Genomic DNA, 18,955 nt, shown 5'->3' with positions numbered 1-18,955 from the left:
AAGGCTGTCACGCGACAGCAGAACACACATTTTGCAGGTTGAAGGTCTCAGGTTCAGCCACTGATGTCTCCGGGAAGAACTGGGAATGATTCGTGGCTGAAACCTTTGAGAGACGATACTGGTCCGTGTCGATAAGACTTCACAAGGTGGGCCAACAGCCCGCCTCTCTGTATGCCAATTTTCGATGTCCCTGAGTATCGAGCATCAAAGTGACCCAAGCAGTGTTTGCAGACGTAGTCTGGTTTTCCACAGAAATGACAACGCAGACTTATTTTCTCTTAGGCGCAGTCCCAGGGGTCGATAACGCTGAAAATAATCCCGGCTGTCAAAGAAGAAGATCGCCTGAAGGAAAGCAAGGTAAGGGAGTTTGCCAGCATACGAGGACACTGGGCCTGTTCAGACATTCTTCTGAACATAAGTGTTGGGGGACAGCGGTGTTGCTGTGGCTTGTGTGAGCCTGCCCCCTAGCAGTAGCAGATTCCTTTTTTTCCATGGACTGTTTTAAAAATATTGCTTCAACTTCTTCCTAACAGCTCCCTGTCCACCCAGTGTCCACCCCCAGAATATTCCTAGAACGCCACTAGCATTAAATCGTCTGGTTTTTCTAGATTGCAAGGTGTTTTTTTTTTTGAAAAACAATGTAAGAAAAACTGCCGCCACCATAACACATTTTTCCCTTAAAAAATGTCACACAGGAATATGGAATCTTCCTGGTGTTGGTGGACTCCAGGTCCCATCAGCCCCCAGCCAGCATGGCCAAAGGTCAGGGGATGCTGGGAATTGTAGTTCAGCATGGTGAGGCCTATACACCTACTATTCTTGATGGGAAAGAGAGGTAGGGAATGAAAGTGAAGGAGCGTCTCCACCCTCATCGTTCAGCCCAGACACTGAGGTCCGGCTCCAAGGGCCTTCTCGCAGTTCCCTTACTGTGAGAAGTGAGGTTACAGGGAACCAGGCAGAGGGCCTTCTTGGTGGTGGCGCCCGCCACGTGGAATGCCCTCCCATCAGTTGTCAAGGAAATAAACAACTATCTGACTTTTAGAAGACATCTGAAGGCAGCCCTGTTTAGGGAAGTTTTTAATGTTTGATGATTTATCATGTTTTTAATATTTTGTTAGGAGCCGCCCAGAGTGGCTGGGGAAGCCCAGCCAGATGGGCAGGGTATAAATAAATGATAATGATAATGATGATGATTATAATACAAGTCACCATCCCTCCCCCGTGGTAAGTGTTTCCTCTTGTCTAAAACCACTTTAACTGCTTTAGGCCCACCCCAAAGGCCACATTATTCATGTAAAATATTTTTAATAACTGAAATGGCCCCACAAATTCACATGTTGTGAATGGGTGTTGTGAATTTTTTTGGGGGGCTAATATATGTTCTCTCTGTCTGGCCAGCCATTTTGAGAACCAGTGATGTTTATTTAGTTTTGTTAATAATTGGAGAGTGCTAAATCCTGTGGACGATACAAAATTTGCAGCTTTTCTCATGTAGCACTGGATGTAATGTTCCTTCCTTCCCAGGTGTTCATGAGAGCCCTCTTCTCCTACAACCCAAAAGAGGACAAAGCGATCCCATGCCAGGAGGCCGGACTGCCATTTCAGAAAAGGCACATCTTGGAGGTGGTGAGCCAGGACGACCCGACGTGGTGGCAGGCCAAACGTGTGGGCGACACGAATCTCCGGGCAGGGCTGATCCCCTCAAAGCAGTTTCAAGAAAGGTTGGTCAGTTGTGTGTGTCTGTGGGCCTGGGCTAGTAACAGAAAGCATGCGCAAAACTTTGTGCAGGTGTGATGACAAACCATAGTGACCTGTTACAAGAACAAATCTGTGATGGACCTCAAGCTCTCATGTTTCCTCCTCCCCTTCCCTTGAGTGAGAGGGGAAGTGGTGGCGAGGAGCTTCTGCTTCTGGTCTGTGGCAAACTATAATTGGCCATTTCATTGAAATGTGACAAACTATGGTTTGTACAAACCATTGTTTCTCTTCAAGGCAGGATTAAACTGTGGTTGGGGCTTCCTGGTTTGAGGACCAACCACGCTTTGCCACACTGGGGCAAAACCACAAACTGTCTGAAGGGGATCAGGTTGGCGAAGTTTGTTCCAAGATCTTTTAACCAGGGGGTCGTCTTTAGTCGTCCCCATCAACTGATGGTTCAGTCCAGGGAAAAAAATGTTCTTAGTAGTGTCTCCCTAGGGAGACTTGCCTTTATGTTGCTTTGGTACCAAGTAAAGAGCTTTTTAAGGGACGCGGGCGGCGCTGTGGGTTAAACCTCTGAGCCTAGGACTTGCCAATCAGAAGGTCGGCGGTTCGAATCCCCGCGACAGGGTGAGCTCCCGTTGCTCGGTCCCTGCTCCTGCCAACCTAGCAGTTCGAAAGCACACCAGTACAGGTAGATAAATAGATCTGGTGGGAAGGTAAACGGTGTTTCTGTGCGCTGCTCTGGTTCACCAGAAGCGGCTTAGTCATGCTGGCCACATGACCCGGAAGCTGTATGCCGGCTCCCTCGGCCAATAAAGCGAGATAAGCGCCGCAACCCCAGAGTTGGCCACGACTGGACCTAATGGTCAGGGGTCCCTTTACCTTTACTAAAGAGCTTTTTAATTTCTTGGGCTTTGAAAGTCCCCCCTACTTCGCTCTTATGCTGCTTCATGCTTGTTTCAATTCCACTGATTGTTTTATGAATTACTCCTTTTAATATTGTGGTGGTTTAATATTCTTTTAAAATATTTGTTTAGCATAATCTTAGCTGTTCGTAAGAAAGGTAACACAGACAGTGCTATGTCCTATGCAACAGTGATCAGGGACCTGTGGCTCTGCGGATGTTGCTGAACTACAACTCCCATCATTCCTGACCATTGGCTATGTTGGCTGGGGCTGATGGGAGTTGGAGTCCAACGACATCAGGAGGGCCACAATTTCCCCACCCGTTCTTTGCAAGGCAGCAAATTCTGCATCTGAGTCTCAGAGGCCCTGTATGAGCAAATAGGTTTAGGAGCGACGTGTTCAGCCACTTCAGATGAGCTTGATCCTCTCAGCTACCTGTGCAAAGCTTAACGCTGTTATCGCCAGCACCAAATTTCTCTTCTCTCTTAAGCCTCTCAGCAGCTGCAGCAGCTGCGAGGGGCTTAGAACGGAAAAAGGATCCATCTCCTCTGAAAGGCAAGATGCGACTTGCCACTATGAATTTTTCTCTTCTTAAAAATTGATTTTTAGTGCAAAGGAGGGAACAACAAATCGATGGTAATAGAAACAAACGTTCGGCGTGCGGCAGAGCAGCTGCCTTCTGCCTTAAATCACACCGTTTCCTTTTGCGTGCTAAGTCCTTGCACAGCTCTTCCTTCCCTCTGCCTGCAGCAACGTAAACAGTCAGAACTAACTGACAAGGATCAGGAGCAAAGAGAGTTGCAGTGGCTGCAGACAACGAAAACCAAGGAAGAGGACCAATGCAGCCTGTTCCCAGAGCTGTCCTGGCGTGGGGTGGGGTGGAACTGGGGCATTACAGTCCTGGCCCCCACAAAGCAAGCTCTTCACTCCACCATTACTGCTGTGCATTCTTCAGGTCCTTGCCATGGCCCTGCCACATGGCTCACAGCGTATTACTCATGTGTGTTATGCCTGCCGGCGTGGTTGCTCGAGAGCGAACAGGCAAGATCCCCACTGGTCTTTTCAAAGGCTTTATTATTAGTGCAAAAACATTTACAGTGCAGAACGTCTCAATTCCATGTCTTGCTCAGTCACTAGCAGAATCTGAGAGTGGGCGGTCCTTAAACTTTCCCCAGCAGAGTAGTCTCTTGACCCCCATCCGATGCCTCCCCTCTCTGCTTATAAACCTACTGCGCAGAGAGGGCGTGGCTAAAAGGGGACCTGCCTCCCCCCCACTTTGCTCATGTACGGTGTCTTGCCTCTGCGGAGGAAGTGCTGCTTCTCACGATCTTGGGAGGCTCCCTGTAACTCAGCTGCACTTCCACCTCTTGCCTCTGAGCTGATGGCAGTTCCCTGACAATGTGGTTCCTTGCATTGTGGCAGGGCTCCAACCTCACACCTGCCCCTGGCTCCACATACCCTCTGGCAGTCTCTGGACCTTCCCATCTGCCTTCTGAATCCAAATAAGAAGTCAGCTGCTTGTTGGCTTATCTTGGACTCTTGCCCCTTGAACAAACCTGCCGATGCACAGGCTTTGCACGTGACTCGAACCAAGCCAGTTTGGAGTCTTGGGTCTGAATTCCTGCACCTGCCTAGAGCTTAGGCATGAAAGCAGGACCACGGACAGCTCCAAGCTATGCACTGGAAGGACAGATCGTGAAGCTGAGGTTCCAGTACTTTGGCCACCTCATGAGAAGAGAAGACTCCCTGGAAAAGACCCTGATGTTGGGAAAGATGGAGGGCACAAGGAGAAGGGGACGACAGAGGACGAGATGGTTGGACAGCGTTCTCGAAGCTACCAACATGAAATTGACGAAACTGCGGGAGGCAGTGGAAGACAGGAGTGCCTGGCATGCTCTGGTCCATGGGGTCACGAAGAGTCGGACACGACTAAATGACTAAACAACAACAACAACAGCTACATGCAGCTGGCTAGGATGTTGCTTCAGCATGTCAGGAGAGCCCGCAGGGTCTCCCCCCCCTGTTTTTTAAAATTAAGTTTTCCAAAATTTCACACATACATTTCAATACACAATAAAAAACTTTTTCGCTTTTTTTCGACTTCCCACCCCATGTTTTCCTGTTTCTCTCCCTCTGCTGCACGCTGTCTTCTATCTCTTCAACCTGAACCAAACTCCTGTCATCTTTAAACCCTTCTGTTGCTCATTTTTCAGATTTTGCTTGCGTGTTCATCATGTAATAATCATTCTTTAAATAATCTGAAAAGGGCTTACATTCTTCCACAAAAGCTTCATCATTAAGTTCTCTTATTTTAGCTGTTAACTTTGCCAGTTCTGCATCAGCTTGCTTGTCCATTCTTCTTGGGTGGGTATTTCTGTTTCTTTCCATTTTTGTGCACAGAGAATCCTACGTAGCTGCAGTTGTAACCCACAGGGGGTTAAATTAGGAACTCTTGGCCCTATGGTTCGTCTCTGGGCTGCAGTTCACATCAACTCTGAGCATTCGCCGTGCTGGTGTGGACTGATGGAAGTTGGAGTCCAACAACCTCTAAGGGTTCTCCATCCCTGGTTGACATGGCCTGCATGCAGCTCGGGGTTTCTAGCTGTGTCCCACTGTGCTAATAGTAATAATAATAAAAATTTTGGCTGGGCCTCCCCAGCCACTCTGGGCAGCTCCCAACAGGATATTAAAAACACAATAAAACATCAAACATTAAAAACTTCCCTGAAAAGGGCTGCCTTCAGATGTCTTCTAAAAGTCAGTCATTTATTTCCTTGACATCTGATGGGAAGGTGTTCCACAGGGCGGGCGCTACTACCAAGAAGGCCCTGTGCCTGGTTCCCTGCAGTGAGGGAACCTCCAGAAGGCCCTCAGAGTTGGACCTCAGTGTCCGGGCTGAACGATGGGGGTGGAGACGCTCCTTCAGGTATACTGGGCCGAGGCTTTAAAGGAGCTGGACTTGGCTCTTAGGCACTGACTCTGGCAGAGCTAGGGGGTTTCCTGCTCCACAGAGAGTGAAGAAATACGAGTCTGAAAAGAAGGACAGAGCGACTTTCTGTAGATCAGGGGTAGGCAACCTAAGGCCCGGGGGCTGGATGTGGCCCAATCGCCTTCTCAATCTGACCCATGGACGGTTCAGGAATCAGCATGTTTTTACATTAGTAGAATGTGTCCTTTTATTTAAAACACATCTCTGAGTTATTTGTGGGGCCTGTCTGGTGTTTTACATGAGTTGAACGTGTGCTTTTATTTCAAATGCATCTCTGGGTTATTTGTGGGGCATAGGAATTCGTTCATTCCCCCCCCCCCCATATAGACCGGCCCACCACATGGTCTGAGGGATGGTGGACCGGCCCACGGCTGAAAAAGGTTGCTGACCCCTGCTGTAGATGGTGTCCCACTTTCATGGCAGAGCAGCATCTTCTGGGGATAATTCCTGCACCTTGTGGTCTTCTTCTTCCTTATCCTCAGACCCTTCTGATTGGGGTTTCCCAGCCCCTACATCATAATAACTTACAGAACAGATCCAGGGATGGGATCTGCATCCAACTCCAGCTGTAGGCAACCCATGTCCCTCTCAAGGAAAGCTCCCCATTCTTCTTCCTAAAGAGAGGCTGTTTTAATGTACTAGGGATGTGGGATGTGGAATCAATGATGGGGAGTCAAGGAATGAGGGGTTTTGAGAAGCATCAAGGAGATGGTTGGAGGTGGGGCACAGTGGTGCAGGACTGGACTGTGTGCAGTAGTGGGAGTAGAGCTGTTGTAAGCTTGGACAGTGAATGGTGTGTGAAACAATGAGTCACGCTTGCACCTGGAGCCCAAAACTCAAGAGACTCCATCCAGAATCAGCATCCTTCCTTGCTTTGCATCCCTGATGCACACCTCTTTTAGACAGCAAGGACAGTGGGGGCAGGGACGTGCCTTGTAAAAACCCATGCACACTACTGATGCTGGGGTTTTGGCCCGGTTTTGGCACAGAAACTGCTTTGGTCGCCCTGTATGATGACCTCTGTCGAGAGAGAAACAAAGGAAAAATGTCCCTGCTAATTCTTCTCGACCTCTCAGCGGCTTTCGATACCATCGACCAGGGTAGCCTTCTGGAGTGACTGTCCGAACGAGGGGTGGGGGGCAGGATTAAGACCTCATCTCATCTTATCAAGATAATTTTATTGGAACAAGATATAAAGCTATTGATTATGCGGCCAGCGTGTTCCGTTTCCTACGTGACCCATCTCTTACGAAGGCACGCCATGGAAAGGAACAACCAGAAGATTCAAGATTTCTGTACCTGCTTTTTCTTTTTCTTTTAAGAGGAAAGGGAGAGATGCATTGAAGGGTACATTACAATTGAGAAAGGGAGGAACGGTTCTGTGAACAGGCAGCAGAATTATTTATTACACCACGGTGGGGAACCTTTTTTCCAGCTCAAGGGCCACATTTCCCACCTGGGTAACCTTCCGAGGGCCACCTGCAAGTGTTGGACGGAGCCAGAGGCAAAAGCAGGTGGAGCAACAAATGTATAATTTTTTTTACCCTTGTGCCATAAGCTGGATCTGCCTACCTACAAGCACACATGCACACAAACACTACTCTGTCCAGGCAAGCAAGGTACATTATCAGAGTTCAAGGTCACATTTGAGCCTGGAGAAAATACTTGGGGTTGCATTCAGTGCAGTGCTAATGTGAATCTTCTCTCACTGCAAGGCTTTCTTCTTGCACAACAGAACATTCTCCTCCTCCTGCATGCCCCCTAAATCTGTTCTGCAGTTTTCCCCAACCTTCCAAAACAGATTTGGGAATGGTGTGGGTCACACACTAGGGCGAGGAGGGGAGGAAACCTCATTCCTCTCGTGCTAATCCTCGCACTCATGCAAAGATTTAGTTTAGTGTTTCCCAAACTTGGCTTCCCAGCTGTTTTTGGAGTACAACTCCCATTATCCCTAGCTAGCAGGACCAGTGGCCAGGGATGATGGGAACGGTAGTCCAAAAACAGCTGGGGACCCAAGTTTGGGAAACAGATTTAGTTGAGTACTTGGAGTGTTGGAGCAGGGCTAGAGAGGGTTGCGGCCTGGGAAAGGGGAAGCCCGGAGTCAGTTCCAAGGGCCAGACAGAGGTGCTTGGAGAGCTGCATTTGGCCCCCTGAGGTTCCTGTACATTGCATTGGAAGCCAGTGCAACGCTGTAGTTAGAGAGCCAGACTAGGACTGTTATATCTAAAAACTCTGATAGGCTGATGGCCACACCAGCACCCAGATGCAGCTTTGAATCTCTACTTTTCCCCACTGCAGCAGAAGCCATCAAATAGATGAGGGAGAACCTGGCAGTTTCTGGTCACTCAGAACTGCTTCTCAGTAGAAAGCTCAGAGACCCCTTTTTGGGGGGGCAGGTGAAATGCACCAATGCGTGTCTTAATTCGGGAAACGGTCTGGATCAGGAACCTGTTTTGGATCAGGACCCCCCACAGCTGCTTCCCTCTCCTTTGGGAGTTTCGAGTGGTGGTGGTGATTATGATTATTAAAATCTGAACAAAGTAACGTGTGATTTGGCCCTTGAGCTCGTTTGATTTCAGCAGGAACTGAGCGCAACGAGCGCATTCCAGCTCTCTGGTTTGAGGCTTTCTCCTTGAGCTCTTCTCCGCCCCCTTTCTGATAAACTCTTGTGTTTTTCTTTTTTCCATGTAGGCGTCTGATGTACAGAAGGACCATTGGAGCGCTGCACAACGCCAGAAGCGTCACAAAACCTCTCTGTGAGTCACCCCGAAACCTTTCCCTCGTTTGTTTAGTGTGGCTTGTGTTTCCGCTACATCTGGCTTTTCTTTTCTCTTTCCCAAACCGGGCTTCTTTTGTGAGGCTTTGCAGTGCCGTCCCTTGAAAGGTGCAGAGACACCGGGAGCCTGAAGCACGGCTGTGTCTTGCCATTCAGGTACAACAGCCGCAGTGTAGCGCTGTGGGGGAGGTAAGAAGGAATATGGGGAAGGTAGCTCTTTGCGAAAGAGGGCCTATTGTGCCATGGCCTCCACACACTTCTGTGAGTTAATGGCAACTGTTTATTCTTTGCGCACGCAGTCAGGGCCCATGCAGGCCTGGTAAGTTTAGCAGGGCAGCCCAATGATGTCATAAGACCAAGGCACTATCTGTCTTGAGAGCCAGTGTGGTGTAGTGGTTAAGAGCGGTAGACTTGTAATCTGGTGAACCGGGTTCGCTTCCCGGCTCCTCCACATGCAGCTGCAGGGTGACCTTGGGCTAGTCACACTTCTCTGAAGTCTCTCAGCCCCACTCACCTCACAGAGTGTTTGTTGTGGGGGAGGAAGGGAAAGGAGAATGTTAGCCACTTTGAGACTCCTTCGGTTAGTAATAAAGCAGGATATCAAATCCAAACTCTTCTTCTCCTGGAGATCTGGTGGGCTGTGAGGAAGGCTCTGTTGTGTACTTGATGCCTTGCTCAGTGTCAAGACCAGGGGTCAGCAAACCTTTTCAGCAGGGGGCCGGTCCACTGTCCCTCAGACCTTGTGGGGGATGGGTGGACTATATTTTTTTTTGGGGGGGGGGAAATGAACGATTTTCGCCCGCCCGCAAAGAGGCCTGAAGATGCTTCGCTTTACCTGTCCCAGTTGTCGTCCCAATAGCCGCAGTTGGGCTTCTCCAGCCAGCCAGGTGCTGTGGCAGGGTAGGAGGCTGCGTTGGGTGGTGAAGACAGAAGCAGCCGCCCTGGTGAAGGAGCTGCGGATGGAGGTAGGGGAACCGGGGCGTCGCCAGAGCTTTTACCCACCCCCTGCTGCTGCTTCCTGAGAGGCAGAGAAGAAGACAGAGCTGCCTGCCAACCCACAAGCGGTGGCCGCGGTCACCACAACAACCCGCCTGAACACCATGGGAGAAATGAAGGAGGGAGGGAGGCAGGCAGGCAGGTGGCGACGAAGGAAGCGCATGAGGAAGCAGCGTGGAAAAGGGGCGTGGAGAAGGAAGGAAGGACGGACTGAGGGAGGAGGAGCAGGAGGAAAACGCAGCAGCCGTCAGCCGGCATCATATGCCCCCTTCACAGCGCTGCCCTGCTGAGGCAGGCAGGCGGGCGAGTCGACTCACAGCGCCTGGTGTGGGACAAGATTGCTCCGTCCCTGAGGAGAAAAGCGTTGCCATGTGAGGGAGAGGGAAAGAACGCATGCGCTGGTGATCCACGTGGTGATTCCCGGACCATCAGTGGGGCGGATCTAGAAGGCAATTGGGCCTGATTCGGCCCGCAGCCCTTAGTTTGCTGACCCATGGTCATGACGCTGCATGTGAGGCGTTTATCCTTTTCCAGGCAACCTTCTGCTTCCCTTGCAGGAGCGGCACCGATTGCCCACATTCCACGGCTGGTCCTTCCCTTTCAGCAGTTAGAATGTTTACACTGACGTGCTGTGATATCACAGCAGCTCAGCCAATGACGAAGGAGGTTCAGACACAGTTGCCATGGGGTGCCAGCTCAAGGGGGTCAAGCTTTTAATGGCCTCCCAATATCTTTGGGGAGGGGGGCTAGGCCCTCCAAATGTTGAGGGGGTGGAGGAGGCTGAGCGTGGAGCCAAACATGGCGTGGCTTCAGTGACTGGCTCTTCCTTCTCCTGCCGTAGAAGGAGGCTGATCGTGAGAGAGGAAGTGGACCTGCCGGTATTGAAGCTCTGCCTCACTTGGCCTCCTCACGATGATGCAATGTTGTGTGTGTGACATCACACACACATGTGATGTGTGATGTGACACATGTGATGGTGGGCCCCCTCAATCTTTGGCGAAGTTGCCACCTCTGCACATGCCAGTTGTGTGTGTGTGTGTGTGTGTGCGCGTGCAAGTTATATGTGTAAGACTCTGGACGATTAAAATTTATTTTGTAGGGGAGTCTGCCCCTACACCTAGGGTCCTCAGAGGTTTAGAGTATCTGCTGCTTTAATCCCGCCTGATCCTTTGGATTAAGCTAGCCACACTCTACTGTGTCTCAATAGTGTTTTGGTGAAATGGCTCTGAATTAAGTAGAAGCAGTGTTTTGGTCCTGTGTGGTGTGATGACTGCTTTCGTGAATGCTTTGAGACCCATGTGGGACTGACAAGCTTCTGGAGAACTTTTGGAGCGTGGGCTGAGATGGGGCAGTCCTGAGCCCAGAGTTTGCTTTATGCCCAGATGTAGCCCTGTGTTCTCAGCCCTGCAGCTAGCATGCAACAGACACGGGCAGCTGGTCTTTTCCTTGACCATCTCTACTCACCCCCTGCACATCTGGATTTCAGGCAGCCCCAAATCCCAGCACTTCTTTGCGTTTAAAAACGAAGCATTGCATAACCCCTGGAAGTGGAATCTTTTTAGCAGAAATATTTCCCACATTTTGAAATGCATTGTTTCATACAATTAATTTTTTACACTGTGAATATAACGCAAGGCAAACTGAGCGACTTGAATGGATATAACACCAATTATAATTATATTCAACTTTTTTCACGCGGCTATAATAAGTACATATATTCATGCACACAAAAGCTCTTCAGCCATGCCAGTGTAAGTATGTTAACAGCATTCAGTGCCTTTATGCCCTCCTCACTTTAAAATCCCAATAATGGGAGGGAAGCGTTTGCTGTTGAATGTGTTTCGACAATCCTATCTTTGTATAATAAGCCGAGGAAACCAAAGTTGGTTACCAACTTTGGAAGAAGCTGGGATCTTAAGCCGTGCTTTGAAGTTGGTTTAATATCCTAAATTGTTTTGAAGCAGGGTAACAATAGTTCCCCAGTTTTCTGGAAAACGGTGGTTAGTAGAGAGACTTCCTGGCCCGGTTGTGGCTCATAGGGTTGCATGCATGCAGAAAAGACTTAATTCATATATTGCCTACTTAAGCCATGATATGCTCATCTGAACAAAAACATCTAGAATTCACTTGACTTATTTGAAAGACAATTGCATTAATGTAACATCGCTTGTAGGTTTACGAGAAGTTTTGTAAGGGGGACTATATAAATTATTGCAAAATGATTTAGGAAGGAAATAATTAGGAAATGAAGTTTAAAAGCATTAATTACAATAATAAAATACAAGATTAGATAGCAAATTTGAAAAGCATTAGACAGGATTGATGGAAGTCTCAGGCTATAATAGCCAAAATGAGGATGATGTGAAGTTTTGTTTGGAAAACATATGCAAAAATTAATAAAAATGATTTATTTAAAAAAGAATTCACTTGAATTGCGCTTAAACAGTGCAGTCCTAGGTGTGTCTACTCAGAGGTTATACAGTCGTACCTTGGAAGTCGAACAGAATCCTTTCCAGAAGTCTGTTTGACTTATTTTATTTTATTTTACTTGTATGCTGCCTTTCCACAGTTAAAACAAAGCTCAAGACAGCTTACAATATGAAAAGATTTACATAATTACAAATATAGCAAAACAGTCATAAAAATAAACAAAACACATTAAAAACTACATAACCAAACTGAACAATTTCCACATAAAAATAAAGATACAAAAAGTTAATTTTGTCAACAACAGTAACAACTCCCAACAAAACTTTCCCCAAAATACCCCTGTCCTTGGTGGGCAGCAGCCACAGCAGCAGCCCTTATGAGGCCTGTCATGCCCCGCCCTAGGTTAGGTGGTGAGTGTCAGGACTGGGGCCCTCAGGCATTCAGCCCGGGAGTCCTCCTGGGCTTTCCGAAACATTCGACTTTCAAAGTGCAGCTTCCTGCAGCCAATCAGAAGCCGTGTAAAGTCCCGTCGGACGTTCGGCTTCCAAAAGAACGTTCAAAAACCGGAACACTCAGTTCTGGTTTTCGATCATTCAGGAGCCGAAACATACGAGTTCCGGGGCATTTGAGAACCATGGTACAACTGTATTCCTATCTACTAACACCTTTGTTTTTATAAGATTTGCAGCACTGGAGTTTGCTGTTGATGCACCCCAATCTATCAGATATTGCAGTTAAAACAATATTGGCTGTTGCAAAAGCCTCAGGGAGATGCATGCACCGTGTAAAAACCATTTCTAGTTTTGCTTCCCAACTGTAAGCCAGACGGGCACATTAATCTCTGATCTCAGTTGATTTAGGGCAACTGAAATACTCGTTTCCAAAGCCCGCATTGCTGTGTGCAATTCATCCTGAACTGAAGCATTTGCAGGATGCGGGCGAGAATAGGGAACTCAGGGTGTTCTGGCTATGTGAACAGCATGTCCAAATAATGGTGCAAATTGGCCACCAAGTGTTAACCATCCTTGAGCCTCTCAGCTGGCAGCATCTGTTGTCCAACAAAGGAAGGAGGGTTGTTAAGCAGGCCAAAAGTACTTGCAATGAATGAAAAGGTTACTCCAAGGATCTCCAGCATTGGTGGTTCCATGTGGACACACAGCCTCCTCTGTTACACTTACGGCAACAATCGAGAAGCTGCTGGTATCTCCCCGTGCAACTGTCCACATGTTTGAGAGGTCTTCCTTGCACACTAGGAACATAGGAACCTGCCTTATAGCGAGTCAAATTATTGGTCCATCTAGCACAGCTTTGTCTACACTAACCTCGGAGATGCTGGCGATTCAGCCTGGGACCTTTTACACGCAGAGCAGTTTTTGTCTTACTGCAAAACCATGGCTCTTCCCCACTGAGAGCCAGAATTTGAGCACGTGCCCCTAACGCTTTGGAATACTTTCCCCCCCTTGGCCTCCTTTTAACTCTGCTGCCTCTTGTCTTTTCACGCTGACCTCAGACGATCAATCTTCTGAGAAAGGTAGGTTCACTGCCTGTTCCTGGAGCGAGCCAGCAGTGGCTTTCTCTGCACGTAAAGAGCTTGTAGAATAAAACAGCCCTCTCCGACCAAAGCCAACCATGAAGCAGATCCAGATTACAGGAAGCTCAGAATAGTTTGTGTGCCATATGTACATTTGTCGGTACAGTTTTCTGTCATTGGTTTTGCTTCCAATCCCCCCCCCCCAAATAAATCAACTGGACACAAAGGAGGTGATAGCATAGTTTTGAAAGGGTGGGCATGGGGAGGTTTTCAGAATTTCCTCTGCAAGCATAGAGACTAGAAACATGATTTTTTTTAAAATGAAAAGAAAACTGGAGGAGGGTGCTTCACACATGACTTTGCTTCCTATGGTGCAGTATTGCCTCATCCCACACCAGCTTGGTCAGCGATAAGCTCTGCCTTGTCCCCTGGGTTTAGGATTGTACCCTCCCATGTCAGAGAAAGAATGTGTGCATGCGAATAGCCTTGAGATTCTGCAAAATATTTAAATGCAAGAACATTAGCAGCCTGCTGGATCCGGCAAGTGGTCCAGCATCCTGTTCTCACAGTGGCCAACCAGATCATAGCTGTCAACGTTTCCCTTTTTTAAAGGGAAATTCCCTTCTTCTGAATAGGATTCCTCGCAAGAAAAGGGAAAAGTTGACAGCTATGAACCAGATGCCTGTAGGAAACCTGCGAGTGGGTCCTCTCCCCTCCTGCATTTTCCAGAAACCGGCATTCAGAAGCGACGCTTCCTCCAGCCGTGGAAGCAGAGCGTGACCATCCTGCCAACTATCCACTCATAGCTTTCTCTTTCACGAATTTGCCCCATCCTTTTTTAAAGCCATCCAAGTTGGTGGGAGCGAGTTCCCTGGTGTAACTGCAGTGTGAAGAAGGGCTAATTTTTCACCTTTATCAAAGTGCTGCCACATTACACAGTGGACAGGAACATGGATGTGTATGTCAGGAGTTCAGCCTACACTCGAGTAGGACCCTGGCAGAGACACATGCCCGACTGGCATGTTCTCTCCCTCCTGGTCTTTCGTTCGGGAGCTTCAAAAGCTTTCTTCAGCCTGAACATCACAGCGACTGATGCCAACCAACACCGGCAGATTTAGGGATCTGCAGAGTTTGCGCAGTTGCGTAACAGACCTCAGCAACTCAGCATTTTGGCTCATCTACTTTATTTACATATAAACACACATGGAGCACTGCAACATGGCTCACTCTCTCTCTAGCATCAGACAGCAAAGAGAAAAAACAAAGGACAATAGTTCCACTTCATGGAACACAGTAACACAAACATCCTGCCTCTGTCACTTCCCACTCTGTGGAGTCAAAAGCTAAACCGTCATGTGATAGACAAAAATCCCATGACTGCAATCATGGAGCAGGAATTCTAACAGTGTATACCTCTGAATGCTACTTTCTGTGAGTCTAAAGAGGGGAGAGAGAGTGTGGGTCCGGCTCTGTCGTAGCCCCAGTCTGAGTCCCGTTGCTGAGCTAGCAGGGGCTGGGAGGAACACTTGCCCGAGAGCAGAATCCACATACAGAGTTAGGCAGTCCAGAGGTCAGGGAATCCAGGTGATCACAAAACCAAAGGTCCAGTTGGATAGCAGGAAGCAACAAGGAAGGACCCAGAACCACGGGCATTGTTTCCAGCAACAACTGACTGCTGCTGAGAGCTCTGTTTAATAAGCCCGGAGCCCGGTGGTTATCATCAGTGCCTTTTCTGTGTCCTGATCAGCTGCAGGTGGAGTCCTTCCGCCTTCTCATTCGTTGATTCATTCATCGTTTTATTTACACACCGCCTTTCTGTAGTTAAAAGTGCTTAAGGCGGCTTACAGCATGACAAGATTTACATAATTACCAACATAACAAAAATCATAAACAATAAATAAAACACATAAAAGTACACAGCCAAATGGAAAACAATTTCCACATAAATAATAAAATCTAAAACTAAGAATATAGTATTAATATCAACCACAATTTAAAATGACACAGATAAAAAATAAAAGGAATTTGAAAAAACCAAAAAACGGAGTCCTCTCTGCCCAGCAGTGTGGGAATGTTCAGGGATGCAGGAGAGGCTATATTGTCTGATAATAGCCTTTCCAACTTGTGTTAACAAGTTCACAATTTAGCAGAGTAACATTCCCCTTTTTAAACTTGCAGCGGATGCGTTTGCTCAGGCTCGCTAAAGCCTCTATAATAACTGTTCTGGTATTTTCCCCTTATTCCCTCATAAAAGATAAGACACGACACAGTCTTCTATAAAAGTATAAAAAGGTTTACTCACACATCATTCTGTTCACAATAGGATCCCAGAAGGCAGACTTAGCTTAGAAAAGTAACATATACCTAGAAACTATCTCATAAGAAGACAGTCCCTTTGTCCTCTCTTGGGAAGCCAAGAGAGCATCTTTGGCTAAGCAGATGTTGCTTCTTCGATGCATGTGGTTAAAGAGAGGGAGATGGCTGCCCTGCCCTGTGCTTTTGTCGTTACCTGCACAGGTGAGGCCACACCCACCTCTAGTCACATGCAGAGGAAGTCTGTCCTAGCCCAGAAGGAAACAGGAAGTTTACCTGCTGGTTGGACAAACATTCCTCCCCATGTGTAAACATGTGCTGTCTAGGAATGTTGTACTTGACTGCTCTTGTGTTTCATATGCCACAAACAGCAGCAGTAGCACTCCTTTATAGAGTCTGTCAGGCCCCTAAGCCAGGTGGAGAGAAGCAGGGCAGGGGCCTTCACACGCACCCCGTAGTTCAGTCAGTCTCCCGCTTCAGGCTGCTGTTCAGCAGGCGAAGCTGACTCCTGGCCCATGACATGCTTTCGGCCTTTATCTGGCTGGCCGCTGTGAGAACAGGATGCTGGACTAGCTGGGCCATTGGCCTGATCCTGCCGGACTCGTCTTATGTTCTTTGGGAGGCTGGCAAAGAGGCAATTTCTGCACAAGAGAGCAAACCTGCGAATGCTGGTCTCGCCCACAGCCCTGTCTAAGGCAGGTGGTGGGCTTGATTCAGAAAGGCTGTGGGGCGTGATGCCATTGCAGTGCCAAAAGGGCCGGTCAATTTGCTCCTGAATCTAATTTCCCCCGCTTCCCACGCCAGCCCAGGTCCAGGTCTGTTTGTATCCCTGTCCAGCTTGTTAATTAGTGGATTTGAACAGGGTTTGCTGCACAAAGAGACCTTTAGCGTGACAAAGCAGAGAGGGGAGAAGCCTTGCGATTCCTCTTAATATGCCCCCAGGGACTCTAATGTCAATCTTGTTTAATTTTCCTTAGCTATTATTTGCTGAGCGTTTTTTTTTTAACTGTGTAATTTTTGTGCTAATCACATGGATTAAGCCCCTGCCGTTTCTGAAAAGTGATTGTGTTTCTCCTCGGTGCTTTTGTTAACGCAGTAGGTAATTTCCTGCTGAACGAGGGAGTGCTGCTTTCTCCCTTTCCCTCTCCCCCTTTCTGACTTTTTTGCGCTTGCTCCCTCCAAGAAAAGAGCAACTCCTTAAGGTTTTAAGCCTGCCGGGCAGGGTGTTGGTTCTTTTCTGACTTAATGGCTGCGCAGCATCTAGTGTTCCAGGCGATTTATAAATAAATGTTGTTATTTTTAAAAAGGCTCGGGGGCTAGCTGTTCATTCCAGCGTTTCAGCTCCTGGTGCCGTTTGCTTTCAGTCTCTCTGTGGACCCTGGCATGGTTGTTCCTTAAGTGACAAAAGTCAGAAATCCAGTTGGGAAAGGAGGAGGAGGAAATAGTTTTGATTGGGGCTGCAAATGATATGATGCAGGATAGCTCAGGCAAAGGGACATGGGTGGTGCTGTGGGTTAAACCACAGAGCCTAGGACTTGCTGATCAGAAGGTCGGCGGTTCGAATCCCCGCAACGGGGTGAGCTCCCATTGCTTGGTCCCTGCTCCTGCCAACCTAGCAGTTTGAAAGCACGTCAAAGTGCAAGTAGATAAGTAGGTACCGCTCTGGCAGCAAGGTAAACGGCATTTCTGTGCGCTGCTCTGGTTCGCCAGAAGTGGCTTAGTCATGCTGGCCACATGACCCGGAAACTGTACGCCGGCTCCCTTGGCCAATAAAGCGAGATGAGCGCCACAACCCCAGAGTTGGTCATGACTGGACCTAATGGTCAGGGGTCCCTTTACCTTTACCTTTTAGCTCAGGCAAAGCATGGGACCCACATGCAATACAGCAGTTCAGTACCCTCTCCCCTCCCCTGCCCTCCCGGGTTTCATGCAAAAACACCAAAGATGCAGCATACAAAGTGAATTGTCTTTTGGTATATAGCACTGTCGTCTTCGTTCATCTGCCTCTCTTATCTTTTTCTTTCTAAGCAGAAGACTGTGATTGCGAAGGATACTTCAATGGGCAATATATAGGTGAGGAGCTGGTGGTCTGCAGACCACTCTGGCCTTGGTTGTGGGTATCATATGTACATTTGCTACTTACATAATAAAAATAATGTATTCCTTATACGCCTCCCATCTGACTGGGTTGCCCCGGCCACTATTGGTAGCTTCCAGGATAATATACAAACACAGAAAAACATCAGGTGCTAAAAGCTTCCCGATAAAAGCTTCAGATATACTGGGCCTTGGCCCAGTATACCTGAAGGAGCGTCTCCACTCCCATCATTCAGCCCGGACACTGAGGTCCAGCGCTGAGGGCCTTCTGGTGGTTCCCTCCCTGCGAGGTGAGGTTACAGGGAACCAGGCAGAGGGCCTTCTCGGTAGTGGCGCTCGCCCTGTGGAACGCCCTCCCATCGGATGTCAAGGAAATAAACAACTATCTGACTTTTTAGAAGACATCTGAAGGGAAGTTTTTAACGTCTGATGTTTTATCATGTTTTTAATATTCTGTTGGGAGCTGCTCAGAGTGGCTGGGGAAACCCAGCCAGATGGGCAGGGTATAAATAAATTCTTATTCTTATTATTACAAGTTGCTTTTGTTTTACATGCTTGCTTTTGTATTGCAATTTATTGTATTTGCATTAATGCATTTTACAAATGAGGCAAGCCACAAAATGTTTCAGCGTTGAAGTGCTTCTGGACAGGATTCTGGCTTAGTCAGTTACATTTTCTCCCAGGATATGCCATCCCATTTCCCTTTCACCCGCTCCCCCAGCAACGTTCAGCCAGCATTCTATGGCCACTGAGAGTAACTATTTGGGCTAGTTTTGGGGCTTTTCCCTTCCTTAAAAAGTGGGGTTTTTTTTTTGTAGTTCAGAACCTTGAGCCTGTTTGGGGGTCCCCAACCCATCGGACCAAGCTTGGTGACAATGATGTTCTTTTTGGCTTTGCAGCTGGCTTGAGACGGAGTTTCCGGCTGAGTCGAAAGGAAAAGCAGAATGGCCAGAGTGAAGCCAAGCAGGTCGAACAGCCTCACCCCTCGGAGCTCCTCACCTACGAGGAAGTGGTCAAATACCAGCAGCAGCCAGGAGAAAGAAAGAGGCTGGTGGTTTTGATTGGTGAGTTATTCTGTGAGGAAAAGGCTATCGCTGCCTTGCCCACCGGCTTTATTTCTGAAATAAAGAGATTCTGGAGCCCAAGACCAGCCTTTCCCAAACCTCTGAGAAGTGGAGAATAAATCTTGGGGGGGGGGGGGGTTGTGCCTGATTGG

At 48.1% G+C, this 18,955-nt stretch overlaps 1 protein-coding gene across 6 annotated transcripts in view; it reads left to right on the top strand.

Moving 5' to 3' along the window:
• Positions 1-18,955, top strand: part of MPP3 (MAGUK p55 scaffold protein 3) — an 81,098-nt gene that overhangs the window by 38,306 nt on the left and 23,837 nt on the right. For 4 of the 6 annotated variants that reach the window (XR_014541014.1, XM_083583068.1, XM_083583066.1 and 1 more), the window contains exons 9-14: positions 283-357; positions 1,525-1,721; positions 8,288-8,352; positions 13,309-13,329; positions 17,671-17,715; positions 18,639-18,803. Coding sequence is in view for 5 of the 6 variants with exons in the window: in XM_083583068.1 (XP_083439194.1) it covers positions 283-357; positions 1,525-1,721; positions 8,288-8,352; positions 13,309-13,329; positions 17,671-17,715; positions 18,639-18,803 (568 nt within the window). In the remaining variant the exon portion in view is untranslated. The remainder of the gene's footprint in view (positions 1-282; positions 358-1,524; positions 1,722-8,287; positions 8,353-13,308; positions 13,330-17,670; positions 17,716-18,638; positions 18,804-18,955) is intronic. The other 2 variants (XM_083583069.1, XM_083583070.1) reach the window with 2 other exon arrangements.

Source organism: Podarcis filfolensis (genome assembly GCF_964270895.1).
Source record: "Podarcis filfolensis genome assembly, chromosome: 13".
NCBI lineage: Eukaryota > Metazoa > Chordata > Lepidosauria > Squamata > Lacertidae > Podarcis > Podarcis filfolensis.
Note: the sequence above shows the minus strand (reverse complement) of the source record. Positions and strands in the feature narration are given on the sequence as shown.